Here is a 22762-nt window from a genome sequence, read left to right as displayed (position 1 = left end):
TTGCCGGTACAGAAGTGGAGATAACTGACAGACGTTGCCATATCAGCTGTTTGTGAAATGGAACATTCTTCAGAAATCCAGCCTGAACCTTTGAACATGTTGTGCCTCTTCTGTGGAATCACTTCCATTTAATTTCGCGTTGCGTTCAAGGACCTCCTCGGCGGTGTGGTGCATTCAAAGACAGTTGGTGACGACTGCTGGCTCTCCTCTGGGACTCAGACGTGTAAACAGCTGATTGTAAAAATATTTATTTGCGTCTACAGTGTTTCCTGCAGGATAAAAGTTTAGCCAGGGGGGAACGTGTGTGTGTCGGGGGGGAGCGATGCCGAGCAGCGCGCTGCTCACACGGAGTGTCCAAGCGGCCGCCGCTGCTGCTCCGCGGTGCGCAACTGCTAATTAGCCGCAAACGCAGCACTTTTTTTTTTTTTTTTTTTCCCTGTCCGTTGTCCAGGTGCTGCAGAATTTAGCGCGGGCCGGGCGCCCGGACTGAAAAGGTCTGGCAGAAACCCTCATGGGACGATTGTATTTTCACTGACCTGCTGCAGCGACGCTGCTCTGATAATAAACATGCTACGTCTTGGTGTAGCATACGATGTGCTATCATGCTAGGATAGCTCCGATGCACCACAGACATGCTGCACTGTGTTTTCGTTTCAACTTGCAGTGATCCCACACTTTGCATCCCAAAACACTTACTATCATTATTATTATGGTAGAAAACATTCACCCGCTTGCCCCGTGTGGCAAATAACCCCGCTATTCACTCGCCAAACAGAAAATTCATCTGCCGTTGGCGGCTGTTAATTTCGGACGTTGGTGGTAATTGTAACTTTTTTGCGCTATTCCCCTATCAGCTGATGATTTCGTCGAGCACCCAACCTTACCATCTAAAATAACTTTTATAGCTAACACAGAATAAACACAGGACACTGAAAAGTTCTAACTTAGCGCTAGCAAAACAGTGTCGTGCAAAATGCTGTCGGCAGACAGAGACTGGAGGATTTGTCTTCTTCTGACCCGGAAAAAGAAATAATTCCCACTGCTGCCTGGCGACTTCGTCTTCAGGAAAGCCAAATAAAACTGCCTTTCCAGGATATCCAAATAAACATTTTCTGGGAGCCATGTTCTCTGGATCTAACACCAACACACACACCAGGCACAGAGAACCAGGGCCGGGTCTCAGCATGACCATATAAGGAAGCCCAGATCACATCTACGTCTCAACGGTCCGGATAGAAAACCCTCAGTGAACCAGAGCCTTCACAGCCAGGCAGAACATTTTTCAGGGCTTGCGGGAAAAGACATGAACCGCATTACTGGACACTTTGGTGTCGTTTCACATTGGTATCAGACAGTTTAATAGTGTTTACAGGTTTAAAAAAGCTCCACTGATCAACGTCCCCTTTAACCTATAAAGCCCTGAACAGCCAGGCCCCATCATATCTTAAACAGCTGTTAGTCCCATACTGCCCCAGGAGAACGCTTCCTTCTCAGAGTGCTGGTCTGCTGGAGGTTCTAGGTTCTCTAAAAGTAGAACAGGAGGTAGAGCCTTTAGCTATCAGGCTCCTGTTATGTGGAACCAGTGAGGGAGGCTGACTCAGTGTCTGCTTTTAAGACTAAAGGTGTAATATAGGATGTTCTGTATATGCTCACTCCCAATAAGGTTCTACTTATTGCCCATGCGCATTCAGAGTGTTTCTGTAGCTGTGAGCTTCGGTTTCAGCCAGTACTTACCGATGGCGAGTCTGACATCATGAAACTGTAACTGTTTCGGAAAACAAGCTTTATGAGCGAGGCCGATCGCAGAAACTGTAAACAGAGCCGTGCACGCCCGGAGAAGATGAGCTCGCACGCTTCCAACATTTGATAGGCGTTTCCTCGGGAGAAGCAGTAGAGCAGGTAGGATGGTCTGGCGCATGCGTGTTTTTCAAAAAGCGAGTAACAGACGTTTGGCTTTGTCTTTTCAAGAAAATCCTTCATTACACCTTAAAGACCTTTCTATTCACCTTTTTCAGGTCCGCCCACTTTTCTAGGGGCAGGACTTCTGCTTTGTGTTGGTACTTCCGCTTAGCCAAGAACTGCAGTGTAAACAAATGAGAAAATGGTGTAGGAAGAAACTAAAATCTCTCTTAAAAGCTCTAATGGAACAACTCTGCCTCATCCGAGGCTTTTAGCAGAGTGGGAGGAGGACATGCGGAAGTGGTCTCCAGTCCTGTATGGTGATGTTTTTATGACTTTGTGCTGTCGCTGGGTGTGGATGGTTCAGCCATGAGGAACTACAAGAGCACAGAGCGTACAAATATCTTCACAGTGGGAAAGTCGGCTTTTTTTTTTTTTAATCAGCAACAGGGCTGTAGGTTTTTTAAAGCCAGTGTTAGCCCAAGTCAGGCCAGAACCTCTTCACATTTAGCACGGATGTTGGTGACAGCTAGGGTTGCCAACTCCCAGAGATTGAAATAAGGAACACCTCTCGTGGGCAGCTGAAAAAAAACTGGGTTTTTGGGGGGTCAAAAACGCATATATAACAGCATTTTGCTACAGTTATACCTATTACAGACTATAAAAACACATTAGGCTACTGCATCACACCTACAGTAGCAAGATTGCAATAACTCATGATCAGTTTGTATTTGAGGCCTACAGTGAGACAGTTATCATTCCAGTATCATCATCATGATGGACAGCAGCTCTCAGCCACTGCACCGGACGGTAGAGCAGCTCAGCAGCTCCTTCAGAGGAGACTGAGACCCTCAGAGCAGGAAGGAGCTACCACAGGCCTCTCATCCCCACCGCTGTCAGACTGTACAATTCTACTGTGTAGAATATGAGCAATAATTCTGGACATTATAATATCCTGCACCCGCCCTTTCAGAAATTCAGCGACACTTTATCATCCATTCACTCTGCTGTATCCATTCACTCTGTTAAAACATATTGTACATATTATATCATACTGTATAGTTATATATTGCATCGTATATTGCATTGTATTGTATATATTGTATATATTACATATTTCCTGTTATATTTTTAAGATTCAGGTTGTACATACAGTTTGATCTTCATTGTCTTTAGCTTCTATCATCAATCCTAGTATGATTTGCACTATAACTTGTTAATTATTGCACCATTCATTACTTTTGCACCCTGCTGTGGGTTCTATGAGCCGATACACCTGTACATTTATCCACTGTGAGATTAATGAAGTCTTCTATTCCTATTCTATTCTATATTTATTGCTAAATGTGCAACATAACATCAAACAGCTGCTGTCTCTTCTGGACTTTAACATGTTCTTTTTTTTATTTTCAACTAAAAAAGTGTAAAATCAAAACTGAAAAACCTTCTGAACAGAAAAACCAACAAGGTTCCATTTCTAAACTGGAAACACACCACAGTCTGCAGCAGCAGACACAAATCAATGATATATCCGATATGGAAACGGCACAAACTTACGTGTCTATGGAAGCCATGCTGCGCTGCTTTAATGTTGTGATTTACTTCTTCCCGTGCGCTCTGTGACGAAACTGACTATTGGCCAATGAACTGCTGAAGCCTACTCGGAACGGTCTTTTTTTGACCAATGAGATGTGTTGTCAAGCCATGTTTGTCAGCTCATTGGTCACAGAACGTCAGTTTTCAAAAACAAGCGCAAGTTCCATTGCTCACGTTTTGACTCTCACAAAAATACGGAACAAAGTGCGTTCCTTTTCAGCTCAATACGGAACACGCACTTTTACATTCAAATACGGAACGATTCCGTTTTTCAAGGAACGGTTGGCAACTCTAGTGACAGCTGACAGTGGAGACCATGATGCTCTTGTATCGCTGGGTTGGGAAAGTCCTGAAAATCTACTTAAGTAAAATCTAGCTCAAAAAAAGTACAGTAAAGGTAAAATTACTTTGCCTGGTAACCCAGCCCCGCCCACTCCTCATCTGTATGAATTTTGGAGCTGGTCTCAGTCTGAAACAGCCGAGTCAATCAGCGTTGCTGCTTTTCGTTTTCAAATTTTTTTGGCGAATTCCGGTGGCTAAACCGGAAGTGACGCCATCACTGCGCGTATCGGAGAAGACGGACTTTAACTTTAACCATCGTCTGAAAGCTGCAGTCAGTAAAGTTACAGCAAAAATACCAAGAATTACAACAATCAAGCAAGAGCCAGAGTCTGGCCTGGAGAGGGTCTGACAGGAAATGACGTTTTCGCCTGTCTTTGCGTGTAGAGAAGCTAGAGCTAATGAGCTGATGCTAATCTTTAGAGAAGTGAACGCATTTTGATGACGTATTTGTTTTGAAGCGCTGATTGGCTGAAGTACCTGTCAGTCAAAGGAGTAACCGACGCCCCCTGCAGGAAGTTTGTAATGGGCTCCTTTCCAGATTGAGCCCAGCTCCAAATCCAAATGTGAATGAGGAGTGAGCGGGTCTGGTTCACGAGGCTAAAAATGACTTTGTTATGACCACCTTTAGCCAGAATTGTCATGTAATGGTTGAGTGACCCATCCAAGTCTGCTTACATGGATTTAGTTAAGTCCCAATTTAGACCAAGTCTAGTCTTCATTTAGTCCTGGATTTAGTCCTGTCATTTGAGAATCTGTGAAATAACATCTACCTCTTACTCATAAACTACTTTTAAAAGTGGATACTTTTGCTTTATAAGTAACTGAATCAGTTTATAGCACTCCTTACATATAACGTGACTCTGTTGCTCGTCTGATACTTTAAAACTGAATCATATCTGAATTACTGAGCCACTGTTTTTGTCTTTTACTGAATGGGATTTTTATTGGGGTGTTGTTTGGAGACACACATGGTACTCCTTGTTTCAGCAGTGATTGAACCACTGATCTAATCCCCATTTCTTTTTCCATTGTTAAGAGATACTGTTTTAACAAACAGGATATTCCGCATAGTTAATTGTTGCTTGATAAGGTTCCATACCCAGCAGTCCTACATGATCTGCGTGCTGCGTCCACAATTTAGATGGAACAGACGCTCAAACTGACGGAGGTTGTAACAACACATTTGTGCCATCCAACTGAACTCCTGGTTTCGTTGTATCTTGCAGGATTTTAATGAAAAAATGCAAAGTGTCCTCGTCATACGACCAAACAATAACATTTTTGTTATTATCTTCATCATCTGATTGTCTATGAAGAAACTGGTAACAAATGTCAAGCATTTTAGTCGCTGTCCCAATGATCATTTGTAACTGCACAGATGAATGGTTCAGAGTTTCCGTGCACATCTTTTAATAATAACATCAGTCCCTCTGGAGAGAGACAAACAGTATTTGTGGACTTTCTACTCTGTCTGAGAATGGTTTATCTACCGGTCTGCTTGACAGGATGCTAATGTTCTGATTCCCTCTATTGTGAACAGTCAAGTCACCACATCAACATTTAGCAAAACAGAGGCTGCTTTCTGCCAAACAGTGAAATACTGTCCTACCGTCTGATGTATGTTTGGGATGTTTTACTGTTACTCACTCTGGAGCACAAATTCTATATAATCTTCATTTTGAAAGCATATCTCTTCCTAATAATGAAAACATTTCTAAATCACAAACACATGTTGAAATTTCCAGCCATCTCTCTCGACCGGTAACAGTTCTGACAGCGGTTCTCTTGGTGGGACTCCAGAAATGCTGACAGTCTGAACAGTGAACTTCATGGACAGTATATCTCCTGTTGACGAATACAAGAGAGAAATGCACCTACATTTATGAGAAACTTTTTTGGTTTCCCTTTAATGTTTAAACAAATCTTTGGTATTTCTACGGGTGTATTTGAAACTTGTGTCTGAATAGCCATCATTATTATTATTATTATTATTTGATCACCGTCAGCGTCCCAGTTCTGTCGGCCTCTTCATTGTGTAGAAGTTTTTCTCCACAGAAAGGAAACTGCTCTCTGTTCTGGTGTAATGTTTGTCTTTGGTACTTGTTGAGTTTTGGCCTTGATTCAACACTTGTGGCACTCCGGTGGGTCTAGCTACTTTAGCTTCATCTCTTTTTTTTTCCTTTGCTCACAGTCTCTGATAATGGCATGCATCATTGAGGTTTCTTCACCCTTGCCAGTTTTTGATCATTAGTGTTATTATAATAACCTCGGCCCCTAAATCGTCATTGATTTGGTCTCATCCTGTCTCGTCCTCATCATCAGAAGCTTGACTGTGTTGATGTAAACGGTCTATACTCTCCCAGAGTTGTGTAATGTACAGCTTGAACCTCAGGTTTTTTGTTTTTTTTTTTGATTTGCAAACAATCCAGTTGCATCTAATTCTCTAGTCCTTTTTTAGTAATTCCACAGGACTCAATGAAAACACGTCAGGGGCTGCTAATTCTTTAAAGTATCAGCATCCTGTGTTCCCAGTCCATTAATGATCATTGACACAAAGAAATGATTGGCTTTATCTGACACTTGAAATTTTACAGTTTCTTTCCAACATTTAAGAAATCTTTCTGGATGTTCGGACACCTGTTCATCAGTCCGTTCTTACAGTTAAAGCTCGTGTGCGGAGTTTTGGAAAAGAGGTTTTTTTTAATCCAATGTCTCAGGTTCCGCCCTCCCTCTGCTTTCATGAGCGACCAAGCCACGCCCCTTTAATTGTGCACGCTATTATCTGTCAGGTGAAAATGAGAGCCTCTGAGTCCTCCAGCATCCTCCATGTTGAGCTGTTTCCGGTGGATGTTCAGCAGACAGTGGATATATCTGCTGCAGAGCTAACTCTCCTCTGCTGGGCGAGCGCCGTGCTCTCTGGCTGCTCCACATGTTGATTGACAACACGAGAATGAGGAAGCTCGAAATCTATTGGCTGACGCTGACCGGCGCTTTTTCGGATAACATGGGGGTCTATGAGACAAAGGCGGGGCTCACAAATACATTTTTATATTGCTTTATGCTAATATTATATTGTAGTATCGAACCAGACTGACACATTTAAGCTCTGTTGAAAAATGATACATACGTTGGAAACGAATGGAAACTCCAGACACGAGCTTTAGGTACTCGTGTTATCACATCATCTTCATCATCATCTTGTTTATTACAAAATTACAAATTTACAAATTGCAAAATGACAAAATGTCACATAGACACATACAGTAATTTGAAAACCATAATTTTGTAACTTGGGACACCCTTGGAAGCAGACCAGTGCTTATTGACGGGGCCCTTATAGCATTAAGATTGGAGAATTTTACATTAGACACAGAAAATCACATACAACCTACAGTTACCTAAGCTATTACCTACCCTACACTAATCCTACCTGCACATGGCAACATACGACACACATCAACATACTATTACATACAGATTACTCATGGGATTCAGAGGACATAAATAAGCCGTCAGCTCATTGGGGTTCCATTATATTTTTGAAGGAGATTAAGTTTAAGTTTCTTTTCTGTGGACCCTTACATGTTACACTAAAACTAGTGCATTTCAACTTCCTATTTTTACCCTTTAACAGTGATTTTCCCCTTGTGTTGTAATCACGAGAGGGGGTAGAAATATGAATTAACTGACAGAGTCTAGCATTGAGTCTATACACAGCTTTATACATGGTACAGGCATTGTGAAATAAGTTGCACTCAGTGAGTTTCAGAAGCCGATGTTTATAGAAGAGAGGGTCCGATGGACAGTTATACTTAGCCCAAGAAATGGCTCTTATAGCCTTCTTTCGTAGAACTTGCAATTGTAGGAGGTAACTGGGGTAAGTATTACACCATGTGATGTTACAATAATTTAGATGGAGTTCAAATATAGACCTATATAAAGTCAGAAGGGCTTCAAGGGGAAGGAAATGTCTCACCTTGAAAAAAAGGCCAACATATTTAGATAGTTTCATTGTTAGGTAATCAAGGTGTTTGCTGAAGTTTAAATGTTCATCAATTTGGATGCCAAGAAATGTAATAAATTCCACTTGTTTAAGTACGCAATTGCTTATTTTAATTTGTACGTTTTCAAGGCTTTTCCGACATTTACTTGAGCGGAATATGATAAATTTGGTTTTCGCTGTGTTCAATGATAATTTATTACATTTAAACCAGGTGTCAACTTTTTCCAATTCCCGATTTACAGTATTATGGAATAGTTCCAGGTTTTTGTGAGATAGAAATAAATTTGTGTCATCTGCAAAGACAACTTTATGAAGAGCTGAAGAAGAATTTGAAAAAAAAACATTTACATAAATTAGAAAAAGAAGAGGGCCTAAAATTGACCCCTGAGGCACCCCACAATTAATAGCTTTACAGTTAGATATATTATCATTTACGTGCACATATTGCTCTCTGTCATTTATGTAACTTCTGAACCAACTGAGCGCTAAGCCCCTGACACCATAGTGCTCCAACTTTCCTAATAAAATGTTATGATCAATAGTGTCAAACGCTTTTGATAAGTCGAGAAAAACACCAATTCCACACTCACCTTTATCAATAGCTTCATTTATTTTTTCAATGAGATCCAGGATTGCCAAACAAGTGGTACTTCCCTTTCTGAAACCATATTGTGACGGGGTGAGTATATTGTGTTTGTTAAAATTAGGGATGTGCGATACCACTTTTTTTCAGACCGATATCGAGTACGAGTACTTCATCTTCAGTACTCACCGATACTGATACTTGCATACCGATACTTTATATACATAAAATTTAAAATAATGCAATGAGATTATTTTTTAAAATGAATTTTATTTGTAATAAAAAGGCAGCCCATGCCACGATGTTTAAGTCCAAAATAATAGTCTGAAAAATAAAACAAAGAACTCTGAGTTCACACTTATTTAAATGAAATTAAGTGCAAGATAAAACAATTTCCCTGAATTTAAATTTTTTTTTTAAATGAACTGAATTACAAGACGTAAACAAACAACTCTAAGTTATACACTTTATAAAATGAACTTATTTTAAAGGTTTTTAAATGAAATTAAGTGCAAGATAAAACAGTTTTCCCTGAGTTTTACACTTTACATAAACTAAGGTTTTTAAATGTACTAATTTTAATGATTTTTTTTATGAACTAAAGTCAAAGATAGAAAAACCCCTGAGTTTAAAGAGCTGCTGGTGTTCTCTGTGCTGCTCTCGGATCTCTGCTCTTCAGTTTCTCGGTCTTCTGCAGAGTTTGCCGTCGAGTTGCTGCCGGAGTTTTCTTTTTTTCCAGCACAACAGCGTCAGACTCTCGTCCACAAGCTTCGCCCTGAGGTGTTTCAACAAATTACTAGTGGTAAATGAACAACATCGCGCACCTCCTTTAGCAATTTTAGCATTGCAGAGTTTGCATGCTGCAAAGCTCGGCTCGTTTTCACTTATATAAAAGAATTTCCACACCGGCGGTTCTGGTGAGACGAGCAGCCGTTCTGGATTCATCCTGTTGTCTCTGCTCTGGATGAGACTCATGGAGAATCAACCCGCTGCAGTGTAGCCCTGCGCCTGTCAGCTCCAGAGAGGAGCTTCTTCCTCTTTCATGTTTGTGGCAGCTTGCATCCCATTTGGTTGCACTACCGCCAACTGCTGGTGAGGAGGGCTTACTACGCATGGGGGTTTTCTTGCCGTGAGTATCGGTGGCTGGTATCGGTAGCCTTAACGAGTACCCGATACCTTGAAATAAGGCCAGTATCGGCCCGATACCGATACCTGGTATCGGTACTCGCACATCCCTAGTTAAAATAGTCATAGAGTCTTTTAGAAACTATTTTTTCCATAATTTTGGAGAAAGCTGGCAAAATTGCGATAGGACGATACTGTTGCAGATTGTTTTTATCTCCAGATTTAAATACTGGAATGATTTTAGTGATTTTGGCCATCTTTGGTACCACTCCGTGCTGAAGTGAAAGATTGATGCAATAAAGAAGTGGATCTACAATGTCGCTAGCAATGCATTTTATTATTTTACTGCTAATGCCATCAACTCCTTCTGTGTGGGAGCTTTTCATACTGAATATAATTTGTGTTACTTCTAAATTGTCGGTGGGTGAAAGAGAGTGTTGGAATAATTCCCAGTGAGGTACTGATGGTAGGTGGCGCCCCCTTGTGGGCTTATGTTTTTTGATAAAGTCTCACCAATAGAGCTAAAATACTCATTAATAATAAAAATAATAATGGATTGGTTTCATATAGCGCTTTTCAGGACACTCAAAGACGCTTTACATTGCATTATTCATTCACACCATACTGGGTGGTGGTAAGCTGCTGCTGTAGCCCAGAGTCCTGCACGGGTCCAATTTTCAAGACCTGCCCCGGCCCGACCCGGGGACGTACAAACCCGCAACCGAACCGCAAACCCGCGCATCAGCCCGATGAGTACCGCGACCCGATCCGACCCGTTGAAACACGACCCGCAGCCCGACCCATAACCCGTATTTAAAGTCATCATGTTGGGCCACAGTGTCTGCATCATGCAGCACATCAACACAGTTCAGCTGCCAGGGACTAAACAACACCTGAAGGAAGCAGCTCTTCCAGTAACAGCCTGACTTCAGTCCTGAATCATCAGCCCTGCTGTTCTTCTCCCATACAACTGTAAAAACACTCGTTTGTTACGTTTAATGCTTTTAAACTTTTAATCTCTTAAAGGTAACTTTACGTGTGTAATAGACTTACTTTCTGTCCAGACTTGAGCGGCGGTCAGCAGTGACCGCCGCTCAAGAGCCGTGACATGTTTAGAATCCATCGAGGAGAAAAGTAATCCATCAGGGAAACACTGTGATGTCTGAACACTTCAGGAACATTACAAAGTGATAGTTGTGCGTTTTATCCATTTATTTCTCAAATATCTAAATAGCTATTAATTGTTTTGGAAGTGGCGCTTGTCAGACGGCGGCAGACTGTTTGATGCTCTCGTCCAATCACAAATTGTGTTATTAGATGGCGAAACGCGATTAAGGGCCCGGTCACACCGCCCGAACTTTGCCAGAGCGTTCCTTGAACGGTAGGGAGGGGGGCCGAACGCTCGTCACCGCGCACAAAATGGGAAAAAAAATTGAAAACACAGGCTTTGGCTTAGCGGTGCACCGCTGAAGCCAGCGTTGCTTTAGCGTTGGTTTTGCGGTAGAGAGCGGCAGAGAGCGGTAGCGAGTGTTGGTATAGCGGCGTTCTGTGACTACGGAGCTGAACGGACCGCTTTGATACAAGTTCTGATCGATTTTTGATAGAAGTGGATAGTTGAAGTTCATCATGCGACATGGACAAAAGAAGAGGAAGGCTGGAGAAGGAAAGGCAGCAGCCTCCAAGAAGATCATTCATCACTGAGCAGGCAGCTGAAGCAATGGAGTCAGTAAATAGATGTGGCCCACTGGTTGTGTCAAGAAATACCGTATTGGCCCGAATATAAGACGATGTTTTTTTCCAGAAATTGCATCCTCAAAAGTGGGGTGGTGTTATAATCGCAGACTTACGGTAGATGGTCAATACGCATCCGCGCCGCTAGATGGAGCCAAAGTATCACTGAGCAGAGAGCGAGTGGAGCGATGAAATGAGATCAGATGATCTGATGAAAAATGGCGGATCATCTGGAACAAAGGGGCTGAACGCTGGACAACTGAGCAACAACAGAGGAGAAGTTATGATACCAACTTTAAACTGATGGTGATCAACGCAGCAGAGTCATCAAACTACTGCCAAGCCGCCAGGAGGTCTGGTGGAGCAGAGCCTCGTTCTGATTGGAGAGCACAGAAAAAACACTACAGATGCTAACGCTATGAGAAAAGCTTTCCGTGGTCCTGAGAGACGCTTCAGAGAGACTGATAGAGGGAGAGTGAATACGTCTCTGAAAGACGGACAGACGGAATGTCCACCACCAGAGCCTGATTCAGCTGAAGGACCTGGACAGTTATTTACATCATTTATGCAGTTGTGACCCCTTGAGGTTCTTATTTGTTGCTTATTGTTTCTTATTTTGAGAAAGAGAATATATTTTTATTCAATACTGTAGCAATATTTTTTCATTTTATATCACCTGAAATGTTATCTCAGTTGTGAGTTTTTGAGTTTATAATAACTGTATAATAAAAAGTTGTTTTATGAGTGACCTTATTGTCTTCAGCATTTTTTTTTTGGTTGATGTTTTTGGCCGTCTGTCTGATTGTCTGCTGTCAGAGCTAGCTCCCTGTTCAGATGCGGCATATGAACCAAAACAAATCAATCGCAGAAAAAAAGCAAGGCGAAGTGCGTCTTCTGTATCTTTTGGAGGTATAAATGCTTTGTAATATTATGTGTGTCATTGTTAGAACCTTATTTTCTTCAGAAACCTTATTTGCTTCAGAAAAACATACAAGACACATATTTAGGAAAAGTCAAAGAATTAGAGGACAGGGGAATTATTGTAACAGATTTATTTGAATTATAAAAACCCAACCGGTCTGTCAGACCGTCTTGGCTGTTCTGGTTTTAACAACTGTGAAAAAATACTGTTTTATATATATTACTTCAACCTTTTTCATTTATTATTCCATTCCACCGTTCCAGCAACCCCGTGTCCGCTCGTAGAACGCTTCCCACCGCTCCACCGACGTTTCTGCAACGTTTAATCGCCGCCCGGGCAACGCAGCGAAGCAGCGGTGGTCCAGCGTTCAGGATTGCGTTGGCCTGGCGGACCCGAGCGTCCACGAACTTGCGTCTAGCGGTGCCAAACTTGGACTGGGCGCTGGTGGAGCGGGGGTGAACGTTGCCGGGGTGGAAAATTCAACGCTCCTCACCGCTCGGAATATTTTGTGCAGCTCAAAACTTTCGGAGCGGTAGGAGGGCCCCTCCGCTAACACCAGCGGTGGCCGAGCGTACACGGCGTTGCTTTAACGGAGGCCAACTTCTGTTTAACGGTGGTGAACGGTGGTGAACGGTTACGAGCGGTGATGGATTTTTTTCACCGCTCCAGGAACGCTCCAGCAAAGTTCGGGCGGTGTGACCGGGGCTTAAACAGCTGAGCCAATGCCTGTCACAAAATAGCGGAAGCGACCCTCAGAGAGTAAATAATGACCAAGATAGTTTTCTGTAGTTTGCTCAACTCACTGAAAAGCCCGGGAATGGATGCAGCAGCGCAGCAGCGCAGCAGACGGGTCACGTCACAACGTTTTTATTTTATTTATTATGATTTTATATTGATTCTCATGAGTCAATCTACAACCCGCCACCCGACCCGCAAGCTATTGTTCCCACCCAGATCCAAACCCGAGAAAAAAAAAGCTTTTAAAAACCACCTGCAAATCAGCTGTTTTTGCGGGTACCTGCGGGTACCCACGGGTACCCGACCCAGTGCAGGACTCTGCTGTAGCCACAGCTGCCCTGGGGCAGACTGACGGAAGCGAGGCTGCCAATCTGCGCCATCGGCCCCTCCCACCACCACCAACCATTCACTCTCACAACTTTCATACTAAGCATTGTGGGTGAAGTGTCTTGCCCAAGGACACAACGACAGTTTTACGCCTGCTTGGCTCTACCAACTGAGCTTCTGTCGCCCCAAAAACAAGTTGAAACAAGTTGCAAGGTCACCATCACTGGAATCACCGTTTTTTTGGAACACTGTGGTGTCAGGGAGGACATTTGGTTTATGGCCCTGGCTGAGGACTTCGTTGAGCACTTTCCAGCATTGCTTTTGATCACCACAAGAAGCCTTGAAACGCTCAGTGTGGTGGTTGCGTTTACTCATTTTGATCACTTTAGTTAGTCTATTTCGATACTTACTGTATTTGATTTTATTTTCTTCAGAAGGGTGTTTTATGTAGTTTTTGTACAAAGCATTTTTCTTTTTGATCGAAGTCATAATTCCTTTAGTTAGCCAGTTTTTCTTGTCCCCGTGATTTCTTTTTATTGTCTTTTCAGGAATGCACAATTTTATACTCTCACCTGATTCCTGAATCAGAGCATAATATGCTGCATCAGGACATTTACACTCATACACTGAGTTCCAAGATTTATTTTTTAGATTATTGGATAGTTTACTTCAGTTTCTCTTAGTTAATGCCTTTGCTTTGTTTTTTGTATGAGGTTTTTCATTTTTAGTAGTAAGATCTGCGAGAAGAATGACAGGGAAATGATCAGATAATATCACACCCGAGTTAAAGCTAGTATTTTGGATATTAGTTATGATGTTGTCAATAATAGACTTACTGGAGTCTTTTTCTCTGGTGTATGTGTTTATTGTGGGGTAAAAAGAAGAGGAATAAAGATAATTTAAGAAGTCTTTTTTTTCAGAATTGTCTTTGTCTGAGTTTATATTGAAATCTCCAAGAATGAAGCAATTTTTGTTGGAATTATTTATACAATTCAATAGTTTGTCCAGATTAACAGTGAAATTATGTGGGTCAGAGTCTGGTGGTCGATAGATCACCCCAACAATTATGTTTTTGCCATTTTTGATATTAAGTTCGATAAATAAAGAATCGGAGTGCCCATCATTGATAAATAGATCATCCCGGGTGGTCACTGAATGGCGTAGGTCTACATACAGACACACCCCACCACCAGCTTTCCCAACCCTGTTTTTGTTGAATAGTGCATAACCATCAAGATTGAGGGTGTCTATGTAAGTTTTTTGATTAATCCATGATTCACTACATCCAATGATGTCTAACTTGTGATCAAGACTGGCCAGTAATGACAACAGATCATCGTGATGCTTACTTAGGCTTCTTGTGTTTAGATATAATAAAGAAAAAGCATGTTTTTGGTTGTTGGTTATATCTTTCAGCTTTTCAGGTACAAATCTTTTGCAGTTTATCGTTTCAAAGCAATGCTGGTCAAGTGCGCCACAATTATTGTTAAATGCTGTTATGTCATCTGGGCCCATGGATGATACATAATACATGGTACCAGAGACGTGATGTGTACATCAGGAAGGTAATGTCATATGTAACAGCCATTGTTATTCAACTCTAAGCCTACCTATCCTAATCCAAGCTAAAATGTCAACAATATTGCACAAATGGGAGAGTTAATGCAAGTAGTCAGAGAGGGAGAGAGAGAGAGAGAGAGAGAGAGAGAGAGAGAGAGAGACTTCAGAGAACTGGGAGAAAGGGGAGACAGACACAGATGGACACGGACAAAACAGCAAAGCAGACACACGTACAACTGAGGAACACACACACAAAAAGAAAACAAAAACACAAACAATACTGAAAGTTACAGTAAGACGCAGTCAAGACAAGGATCACAGCAGAAGGCTGGATCCCATCAACTTCCAGGCAGTCACATCAGGAGAGTGTCACATGATCCATACTCACAGATTTGTGGCATGTTGTTCAAAATGATACTTTTTAATGATGTCACTTTTCCAGGGTTAGGTGATGCGCAGCTTCTTGGCGTCCGATAATTTGTTGAGGACTTGCCGCTGGTTTGTTTTGGTGAGCAAGTAAAGACGCCCATCCTGCGTCCAGCTCGCGACAGGACTCTCTTTGTATTTCTTCCGTAGATCGTCCAAAAGTTTCGCTCGTGTAGCAGTCAAACTCTCCAGAATGTGCATCTTCGTTTCTTCGGCCTGTAAACTTTGTCTCTGAGATTATAGTGGGCAAACTTGACGATAATCCCCCGTGGTTTGTCCCGCCTGGTGTTTTTGGGACCGAGGCGATGGGTCCTGTCAATATCTCCAGGTTGCACCACTATGTTCAGGTTGTTTTTCAGAACACTCGTGACGATTTCGTTTACATTTTCACGTCACTCTCCGGCACTCCAAACAGCACACGGCACAAGGAATACTGTTGTTGCTCGTCCAGAGTGTCCACGGTGTCATTGTATTTATTCCCCAGATCATCCAGTTTATCGACCGTGTTCTGCAGTTCATATTTAAGAGAGTCCCTGACCGACTCTGTAATGGAATCGGTGATAGCCCTCTTGATGGGCTCTATCAGGGAATCTACCAAGATTTTAGTGATTTTATTGATAAAGTCACTATCTTGGAAAAGTGCATCCATTTGTTTGCTTACTGTGTCTTCGATATTGTCACCAGGCGCAGTATGTTTTGATCCCGCTGGCGCGCGCTTGTCTCGCTGCATGTTGAGTGTGGAGCCAGCACGTTTCAATGAAGAGCGAAAAAAAAGTTTGGACAAAGTGCCGATTTCAGCGAGCAGCAGCCAGGAATGTTGGGAAGGGAGTCCGGTCGCCTTTTAATCCACAGTAGAAGCAGAAAAGTCAGGGGATCATGTAAAAATCATGTTGATTGTTGATCGATCCAGCTCGCGTTCTCAGCAACAGGTGTCGCAGGTTGATGACATCATCACACACACACCTGCTAAAGGAAGAGGTTTTTCCATAACTTTGTCAGCAAAAATCAACAATGGGGCACTCATTTGTCCTTCATCCTGTACATTTCTCTTCTTATTGTATTCTACGATCTCATCGATCTTCTCGATCAGCTGATGCATTTCCTCATCCATGATTGATTTCACCAATGTAACAACATTATCCTTTCTATCACATCGCTGCGTTGCTCCCTGATAGCAACTCCATACTTTTTTTTTCTGCCAAAACCACGTTGTCCATATTTACAGTTTTACCTTGTCTTTCAATTATTTTCACTCTTTTAAATTCAGCTGCCAAATACTCGTGTACACAAGTCCTCTTCTACATCTGAACGCCTGTCACATCCCCCATGCACCTGTGCTCAGCTTTATGTTTTGTGTGATGCTAGGGAGAGAGTGTATTGTCTTTACAGCATTCACCATTTGGATAGGTGGGTCCCTTGTATAAGACTAAGTAAATACCCATTTTTGTTTTCAAAGTGAAAGCAAGAGTGTGTCCACAGAGGTCCAAGAGCTCTTACACTATCTGCTTTCGTGACACATCTGCTATACTGACGTGATCATTTTCTGACATGCACCGCACAAGAGTGCCAAAACTTCCATCAACAAAACCGCTTTGTACATCAATGTTTCTGGTCAGCATGGCTCGAACACCCTCAGCAACCTGCAGAGAGTCTGGTAGCTCATTTCTGCCTCCTTTAACTGGTGTTTGTTTCCGTGCCATTCTGTCAGTCTGAGGATCTTTTTCTCAGAATCATCTGCATCAGTGGTGATTATGTGGTCAAACAGTTCAGCCAGCCTTGCAGAGTTGTGTGCATCTACCTGTTTGTTTGCAGCATAGATGTGCAGGACATCACTTGGACAAAGAGCTGGTTCTGTTACCGCCTGATAAATCAAAGCGGTCTCTGCCTGCTATCTGTTGAAGGCTTTGTGGTAGGCCTGTTTGTGTAAATTACCTCTGTTTTATGGTTTCATCCTCTGCTTTATTCACCGAGACAGGATGCCTGACTGTCAAATGGATTCCTCAGATCAGAACACACACACACACACACACACACACACACACACACACACACACACACACACACACACACACACTTACGGTTGGGTTATAAATGGTTCAATGATGATGAAGGGGGTTAGAATAATTTTTTCAACCACCGTTTGTCAGTCATGTTTTTTTTTTTTCAGAAACACTGGAAGATAGATGCAACCGCTTCTTTTTTAGTCTTTTTTCTTGTTTTATTTTAAAACACACACATGCACAGAGCAAATTTTCTACCCAACAGGAAGGATTGGTAGGACATGAAACTGAAAAGGTACAAGAATGAATGAATGAATGAATGAATGAATGAATGAATTTATTTATTTTTCGAATGTGTAGAAAGTGAAAAGAGAAAAAAAAGATAAAAAAGAAAGTTAATGCAAATCAAAGAAAAAAGAAAAAACAACAACAACATAAAGCATAGTTCGAAAAAAGGAGTAGGAAGAAGTAAAAACTTTTTAGAGATTCCTACCCCTTTTTAACTATTAACAAGTTTTAAAATCATACATCATAGGACATCACATAATATAATATATGTATACATATACCGTGCAGATATCCCTATAAATACATAATATATACCCACACATACCATATAGTTATCCCCTTAAATATATACTACATAACAGAATAATTATAATATAACTACAGTATAACAACAATATATCAATTTCCACTATATGTATAATACTCAACACCATTTGTTATCATCATCCACAGTTCCAGACTTCCTCCTCCATATACTTATTCAGAAATATTTTTTGTACCTTTTTTTAAACAGATTTATGTTGCTACTTTGTTTTATTTCTGTCTCCAGACTGTTCCACAGAGCCACTCCACAGCTTGACATGCACATACTTTTCAATGTAGTTCAAACTTTTGGTTTTTTATAGTTCAGGTCTCCTCTTAGATTATAACCACCCTCCCTTTCTGCAAACATCCCCAGTTGTTCGGGAGAACCTGGTCAGGCTTTACGTGTGCTCGGTTTGTTGATAGGAGTCACGGTTTAGCCACACTCGACGCTTGTTCGAGGTGCTGAAAAAAGGCAAACTTTTTTCGTTTTTTCCCCATTATAACGGATGAGGGCAGGAGCAAGGCAGGATTTCAGACTTCCAACTTTGAATGCTAATAAAATCCACACTGTTAGACTTTTGACAAAGATATGAACAACTTTTGTAGAGAAACTTCTCCTCTATCCTGTCGCGTTAGACTGATGTCTGTAGGACAAACGGTCTCAGAGGAGATAATTTTTTCGTGAGGAGTGATTTTGAGCAAAATTTTACTTTGAAAGGGAAATCGCGGACTTGCTGTTGGATTTAGGTCAGGGCTGTCGGTGCGTGAATTTTAGATCTCGATGAGACGAACGCGTCAACATTGGTTTGATCTCTCTACGACATTTCTACGGGCCACGGCGCCTATTTTACTTTTACTTTTTATAGGTGCTAGAGAGCAGATTGGGTTAATTTTTCCATTTTATGAAATGTTTCGCCGGTCATGATGTGCGTGCCAAATTTGGTGAGTTTTTGTGCATGTTTAGGGGGTCAAATTAGAGTTTGTTTGGGCGTCGGAATAATAATAACCATGAAGCATGATGAACAAACGGACGAAAAACAATAGAGGCCTTGCCCTCAGGCTCGGCCCTCAGTTGAGGCCACCTCGCCCTCGGGCTCGGTCCCTAATAAAGTCATTTTTTTGTAAAAGAAAAAGCCGGGAGCGACAGTGTGAACACGTTCTTCATGTTGGGTCGACCCACCTTTGTGTCGAGCCGGGGCCGCTTCGAGGAGGAGGTCCGAGGTCGATCTAGATGCCCAAGTCGGTATGAACACAGCCTAAAACTTTACTTCCCTGAGAAAATCTAATTTCTCCGGCAGTAGCCATGCTTTATGTTGTTAGTTACCAGACGCTGAGCGAAGGCAGGCACGCACTTCCGTCATGATGTCATGAGACGGGCCGAGAAACTACGGTGGCTTAGAGGCACCAAAACGTACGCATTCATGTGAAAAGTCGAAATCATTCATGCACGATTTCAGCGTTTTTAACATCGTCTTAACCCAAAAAGTTGGTTATGATTCAAAATCGATAAATCGTGCAGTCTTAGCAGAAAGCTGCCACCTCTGAGCCTGGTTCTGCAAAGGTTTCTTCCTGTTAAAAAGGAAGGTGTTTCCTTTGGAATATTAACAAGCTTGTTAATATTCCAAAAGAAAACACTGTGAATTCTGGTCCAGCTTGACTGGACAGGAACATTTCCACAAAATGGTAAGGGAGTAAAATATATGGCCTTTAGTGTTGGAAGTTCTGGGATTTGGTGAAGTGGTTGTGTGAGAAACATGGAGCCGGCTGTGAAATGTGAAGGTCTGGTTTCTGTTTGTTTGGAGAATAACGGGAGGCGGTCGCCTCAGAAAATATTTTGCTTGGTTTCATCTGAAAGTGCAGCTTTTCTATTTTCATAATTGACCCGCTATGTTGAGGTGGAGCAGATGGATCCTGCGTCATGTCGCGTTTTGTTCCGGATGTTAGTGATGTTGGCAGCTCGGTTGTTTTTTTTTCCATATGCATTTAAAGTTGTTGTAAGATAAATTCTTTAATGTCACAGTGCACTGGGAGTGGCATTAGCTTTTTGTTTGAGAAACAATTGAAAGAACACATCACAGCACTTTGGTAACTTTTTACACAGATTGTACCACAGCTGCAAAGAAAGAAAGAAAAGAAAGGAAAGGAGGTAGGAAACTTAATGCTTGTTCACAAGTCCCGAGACAGGAACCCAAGTCCAGTCTGAACTATATCTGTTTCGACTTAAGTGCGACTCGAGTCCCCATCTCTGCTGAGGGAGATGTAGAGTGACCATGGAGGAGCTCTCCTCCCACCACCATGGATCAGCTGTAGGGTGACCATGGAGGAGCTCTCCTCCCACCACCATGGATCAGCTGTAGGGTGACCATGGAGGCGATGTCGAGCCACATGGGGCTTCGAAGCTGCAGGTCACAGATCTTTCATCCTTGTTGTCATGCTTTCTTTCTCAGGTCATCCACTGCAGTGGCTACCTGAAGGCACGTCAGTACATGGTGGACATCCAGCTGTATGAATCATGTTACCAGAGTGTGGGGTTGGTGGCAGTTGGTCACTCTTTGCCCCCCAGTGGTATCACTGAGATCAAACTGCACAGCAACATGTTTATGTTCCGGGCCAGTTTGGACTTGAAACTCATCTTCCTGGACATGAGGTAAGGTGGCGCGTCCGATTAGACTGACATAATAGTGAAAAAAGCCACTTAGGAGAACACACACACGTCGATGTCTGAAGAACATTGGAGAGATCTTAAGCATACGTACTTCATTGTGTAATGTGGAATCAGGTGTGAACTTGCGATCTCTGTTGTGCTGGAGACAGGGTGGCAGCGCTTACAGGCTATGAGCCTCAGGACCTGATTGAAAAGACTCTGTACCACCATGTCCATGCCTGTGACATCTTTCATCTTCGATACGCTCACCATTTACGTGAGTACTCTGATTCTGAATCAACATAAAAGTTAGAAATATCACAGCGATAACCCTCACCTCAAACACTTCCTCCACTGGTACAAGATTGTCATAAAATGTTTTGGAAAAGAAATTCACCAAAACACTGCACTAATAGCAATATATAAAACTTCTGATCCTTGACCGGTAGAGAAGATCTCTATGACCCTAACCTTTTGTGTTTGTGTGTGTGTGTGTGTGTGTGTGTGTGTGTGTGTGTGTGTGTGTGTGTGTGTGTGTGTGTGTGTGTGTGTGGGTGTGTTTGTGTGTGTTCATTCCTGTGAAAATGATTCCTAATCTTTACATCAGGAGGAAATGTGTCTCCTCAGAACGTTCCTCAGGTCATCAGACTGTTTCCAGGTAGATCAGAGTGACAGATCAACATGTTCTCAGCTGATACTCAGGAGATGAAGATGGAGAAAGTTGATGCACAAACGTAGTTGATGCTGTTATTGATGTTGATAAAAGTAGCTACAGAATATGTCCTTGTGGAATCTACACTTGTGTATGTTTTCTTTGTTTGTAGTGCTGGTGAAGGGCCAGGTCACCACAAAGTATTATCGCCTGCTGTCGAAGCATGGAGGCTGGGTGTGGGTTCAAAGTTATGCAACCATCGTCCACAACAGCCGATCATCCAGACCACACTGTATTGTTAGTGTGAACTACGTCCTCACGTGAGTCAACTGTGATTCTCTGTGGCCTTTGACCTTCTGTGAGAGTGGTAATGACCTGTCTTTCCACACATAGTGACACTGAAAGTAAGGAGCTGTTACTGTCAGAGGACCAGAGTCAAGCCATGAAGCCCGTCGTCAGTCTCACTTCTTCTCTGGATCACAGAAAACATCTCAGAACCAAAGCCACAAAGACAAAGAGCAAACTGAGGGCAGCTCCCTATTCTGAGGTGACCTTTACTCTTCTCACACCAGACAGACTGAAAATCTATCTTTCCCAGAAGTTATCATCAACGATGTCTTCACGTTGGTAATACAAAAATCTTTAATGTGCTTCTGTCGGATCTGGACTTTAAAATACAATTTAACATCAGCTAAATGTCGTAAGTGAACCGGACTGACCAGCTGCACAGCTTATGTGGCCTTATTGACACTGAGGGAACATCGCAGTTACTTCATTTACCAAGTAAAACTGTTCAAAGTATTGTTGTTGGTAAAACAAATAGTACAATTTTGTAATTCTTATATTAGTTTTGAAGATGACTTTTTGTTGATCTGACTTAGATCTTCAGTGAGTGTTTATTGTACTTTTCATGATTATATTTTACTAACTGGGTGATGTAACAATGAAGCCACGAGGGGAGTTTCTTAATTTCAGTAATTTCTTTGTCTTAAAGAAGATGAGTTCAGGCTAAAACCAGAAGGGCAGATTCTGAAGATGTCTGCAGTATCATGGAGGAGAACCAGAACCTTCCATAAGCACTCTCATGACCACTTTACCATCCACAACAATGGGTCAAAAAGACAAGGCCAAACATGCATTTGTGTGCTGGACACTGAGGAGATATTCGAAAGAATAGCAGCTGCCGAGTCAGACCTTTTATTATCCGGCATACCCATGGTGAGAAAAAACTGCAAATCACATTGTTTCAGAGTTTAGAAAAGCTTAAGGGGTCTCAAAAACGTTATAATCATATTTGTACAATACAGTACAATACTAACGATTATATTCTAAATACCAGAGGTGTGGACTCCAGTCACATGACTTGGTGACTCAGACTCCACTCATGAATTTGATGACTTTCGACTTGATTTGAAATTTTTTTTAAAAGACTTGCAACTTGGCTTGGACTCCACCAGCAGAGACTGGAGACTTCACCTGGACTTTAGCCCTTTGACCGAAAATGACTTGCTGCTCTCACCCAAACACAGATTTTAAAAAAAGAAAAGTGGTTAATGAACGCTCTGCAGCGCTCTCTCTCTATCTCTCTCTCATGCACAATACGATTGAATGAACTGCAAG

General features: G+C 42.1%; 1 protein-coding gene across 1 annotated transcript in view; it reads left to right on the top strand.

Annotated features, from left to right (window-relative positions):
* Positions 1 to 22762, top strand: part of sim2 (SIM bHLH transcription factor 2) — a 57080-nt gene that overhangs the window by 7782 nt on the left and 26536 nt on the right. The window contains exons 6-9 of the mRNA XM_030100356.1: positions 20294 to 20493; positions 20661 to 20767; positions 21315 to 21462; positions 21536 to 21689. Coding sequence (XP_029956216.1) covers positions 20294 to 20493; positions 20661 to 20767; positions 21315 to 21462; positions 21536 to 21689 — 609 coding nt within the window. The remainder of the gene's footprint in view (positions 1 to 20293; positions 20494 to 20660; positions 20768 to 21314; positions 21463 to 21535; positions 21690 to 22762) is intronic.

Source organism: Salarias fasciatus, chromosome 10 (genome assembly GCF_902148845.1).
Source record: "Salarias fasciatus chromosome 10, fSalaFa1.1, whole genome shotgun sequence".
Lineage (NCBI taxonomy): Eukaryota > Metazoa > Chordata > Actinopteri > Blenniiformes > Blenniidae > Salarias > Salarias fasciatus.
Note: the sequence above shows the minus strand (reverse complement) of the source record. Positions and strands in the feature narration are given on the sequence as shown.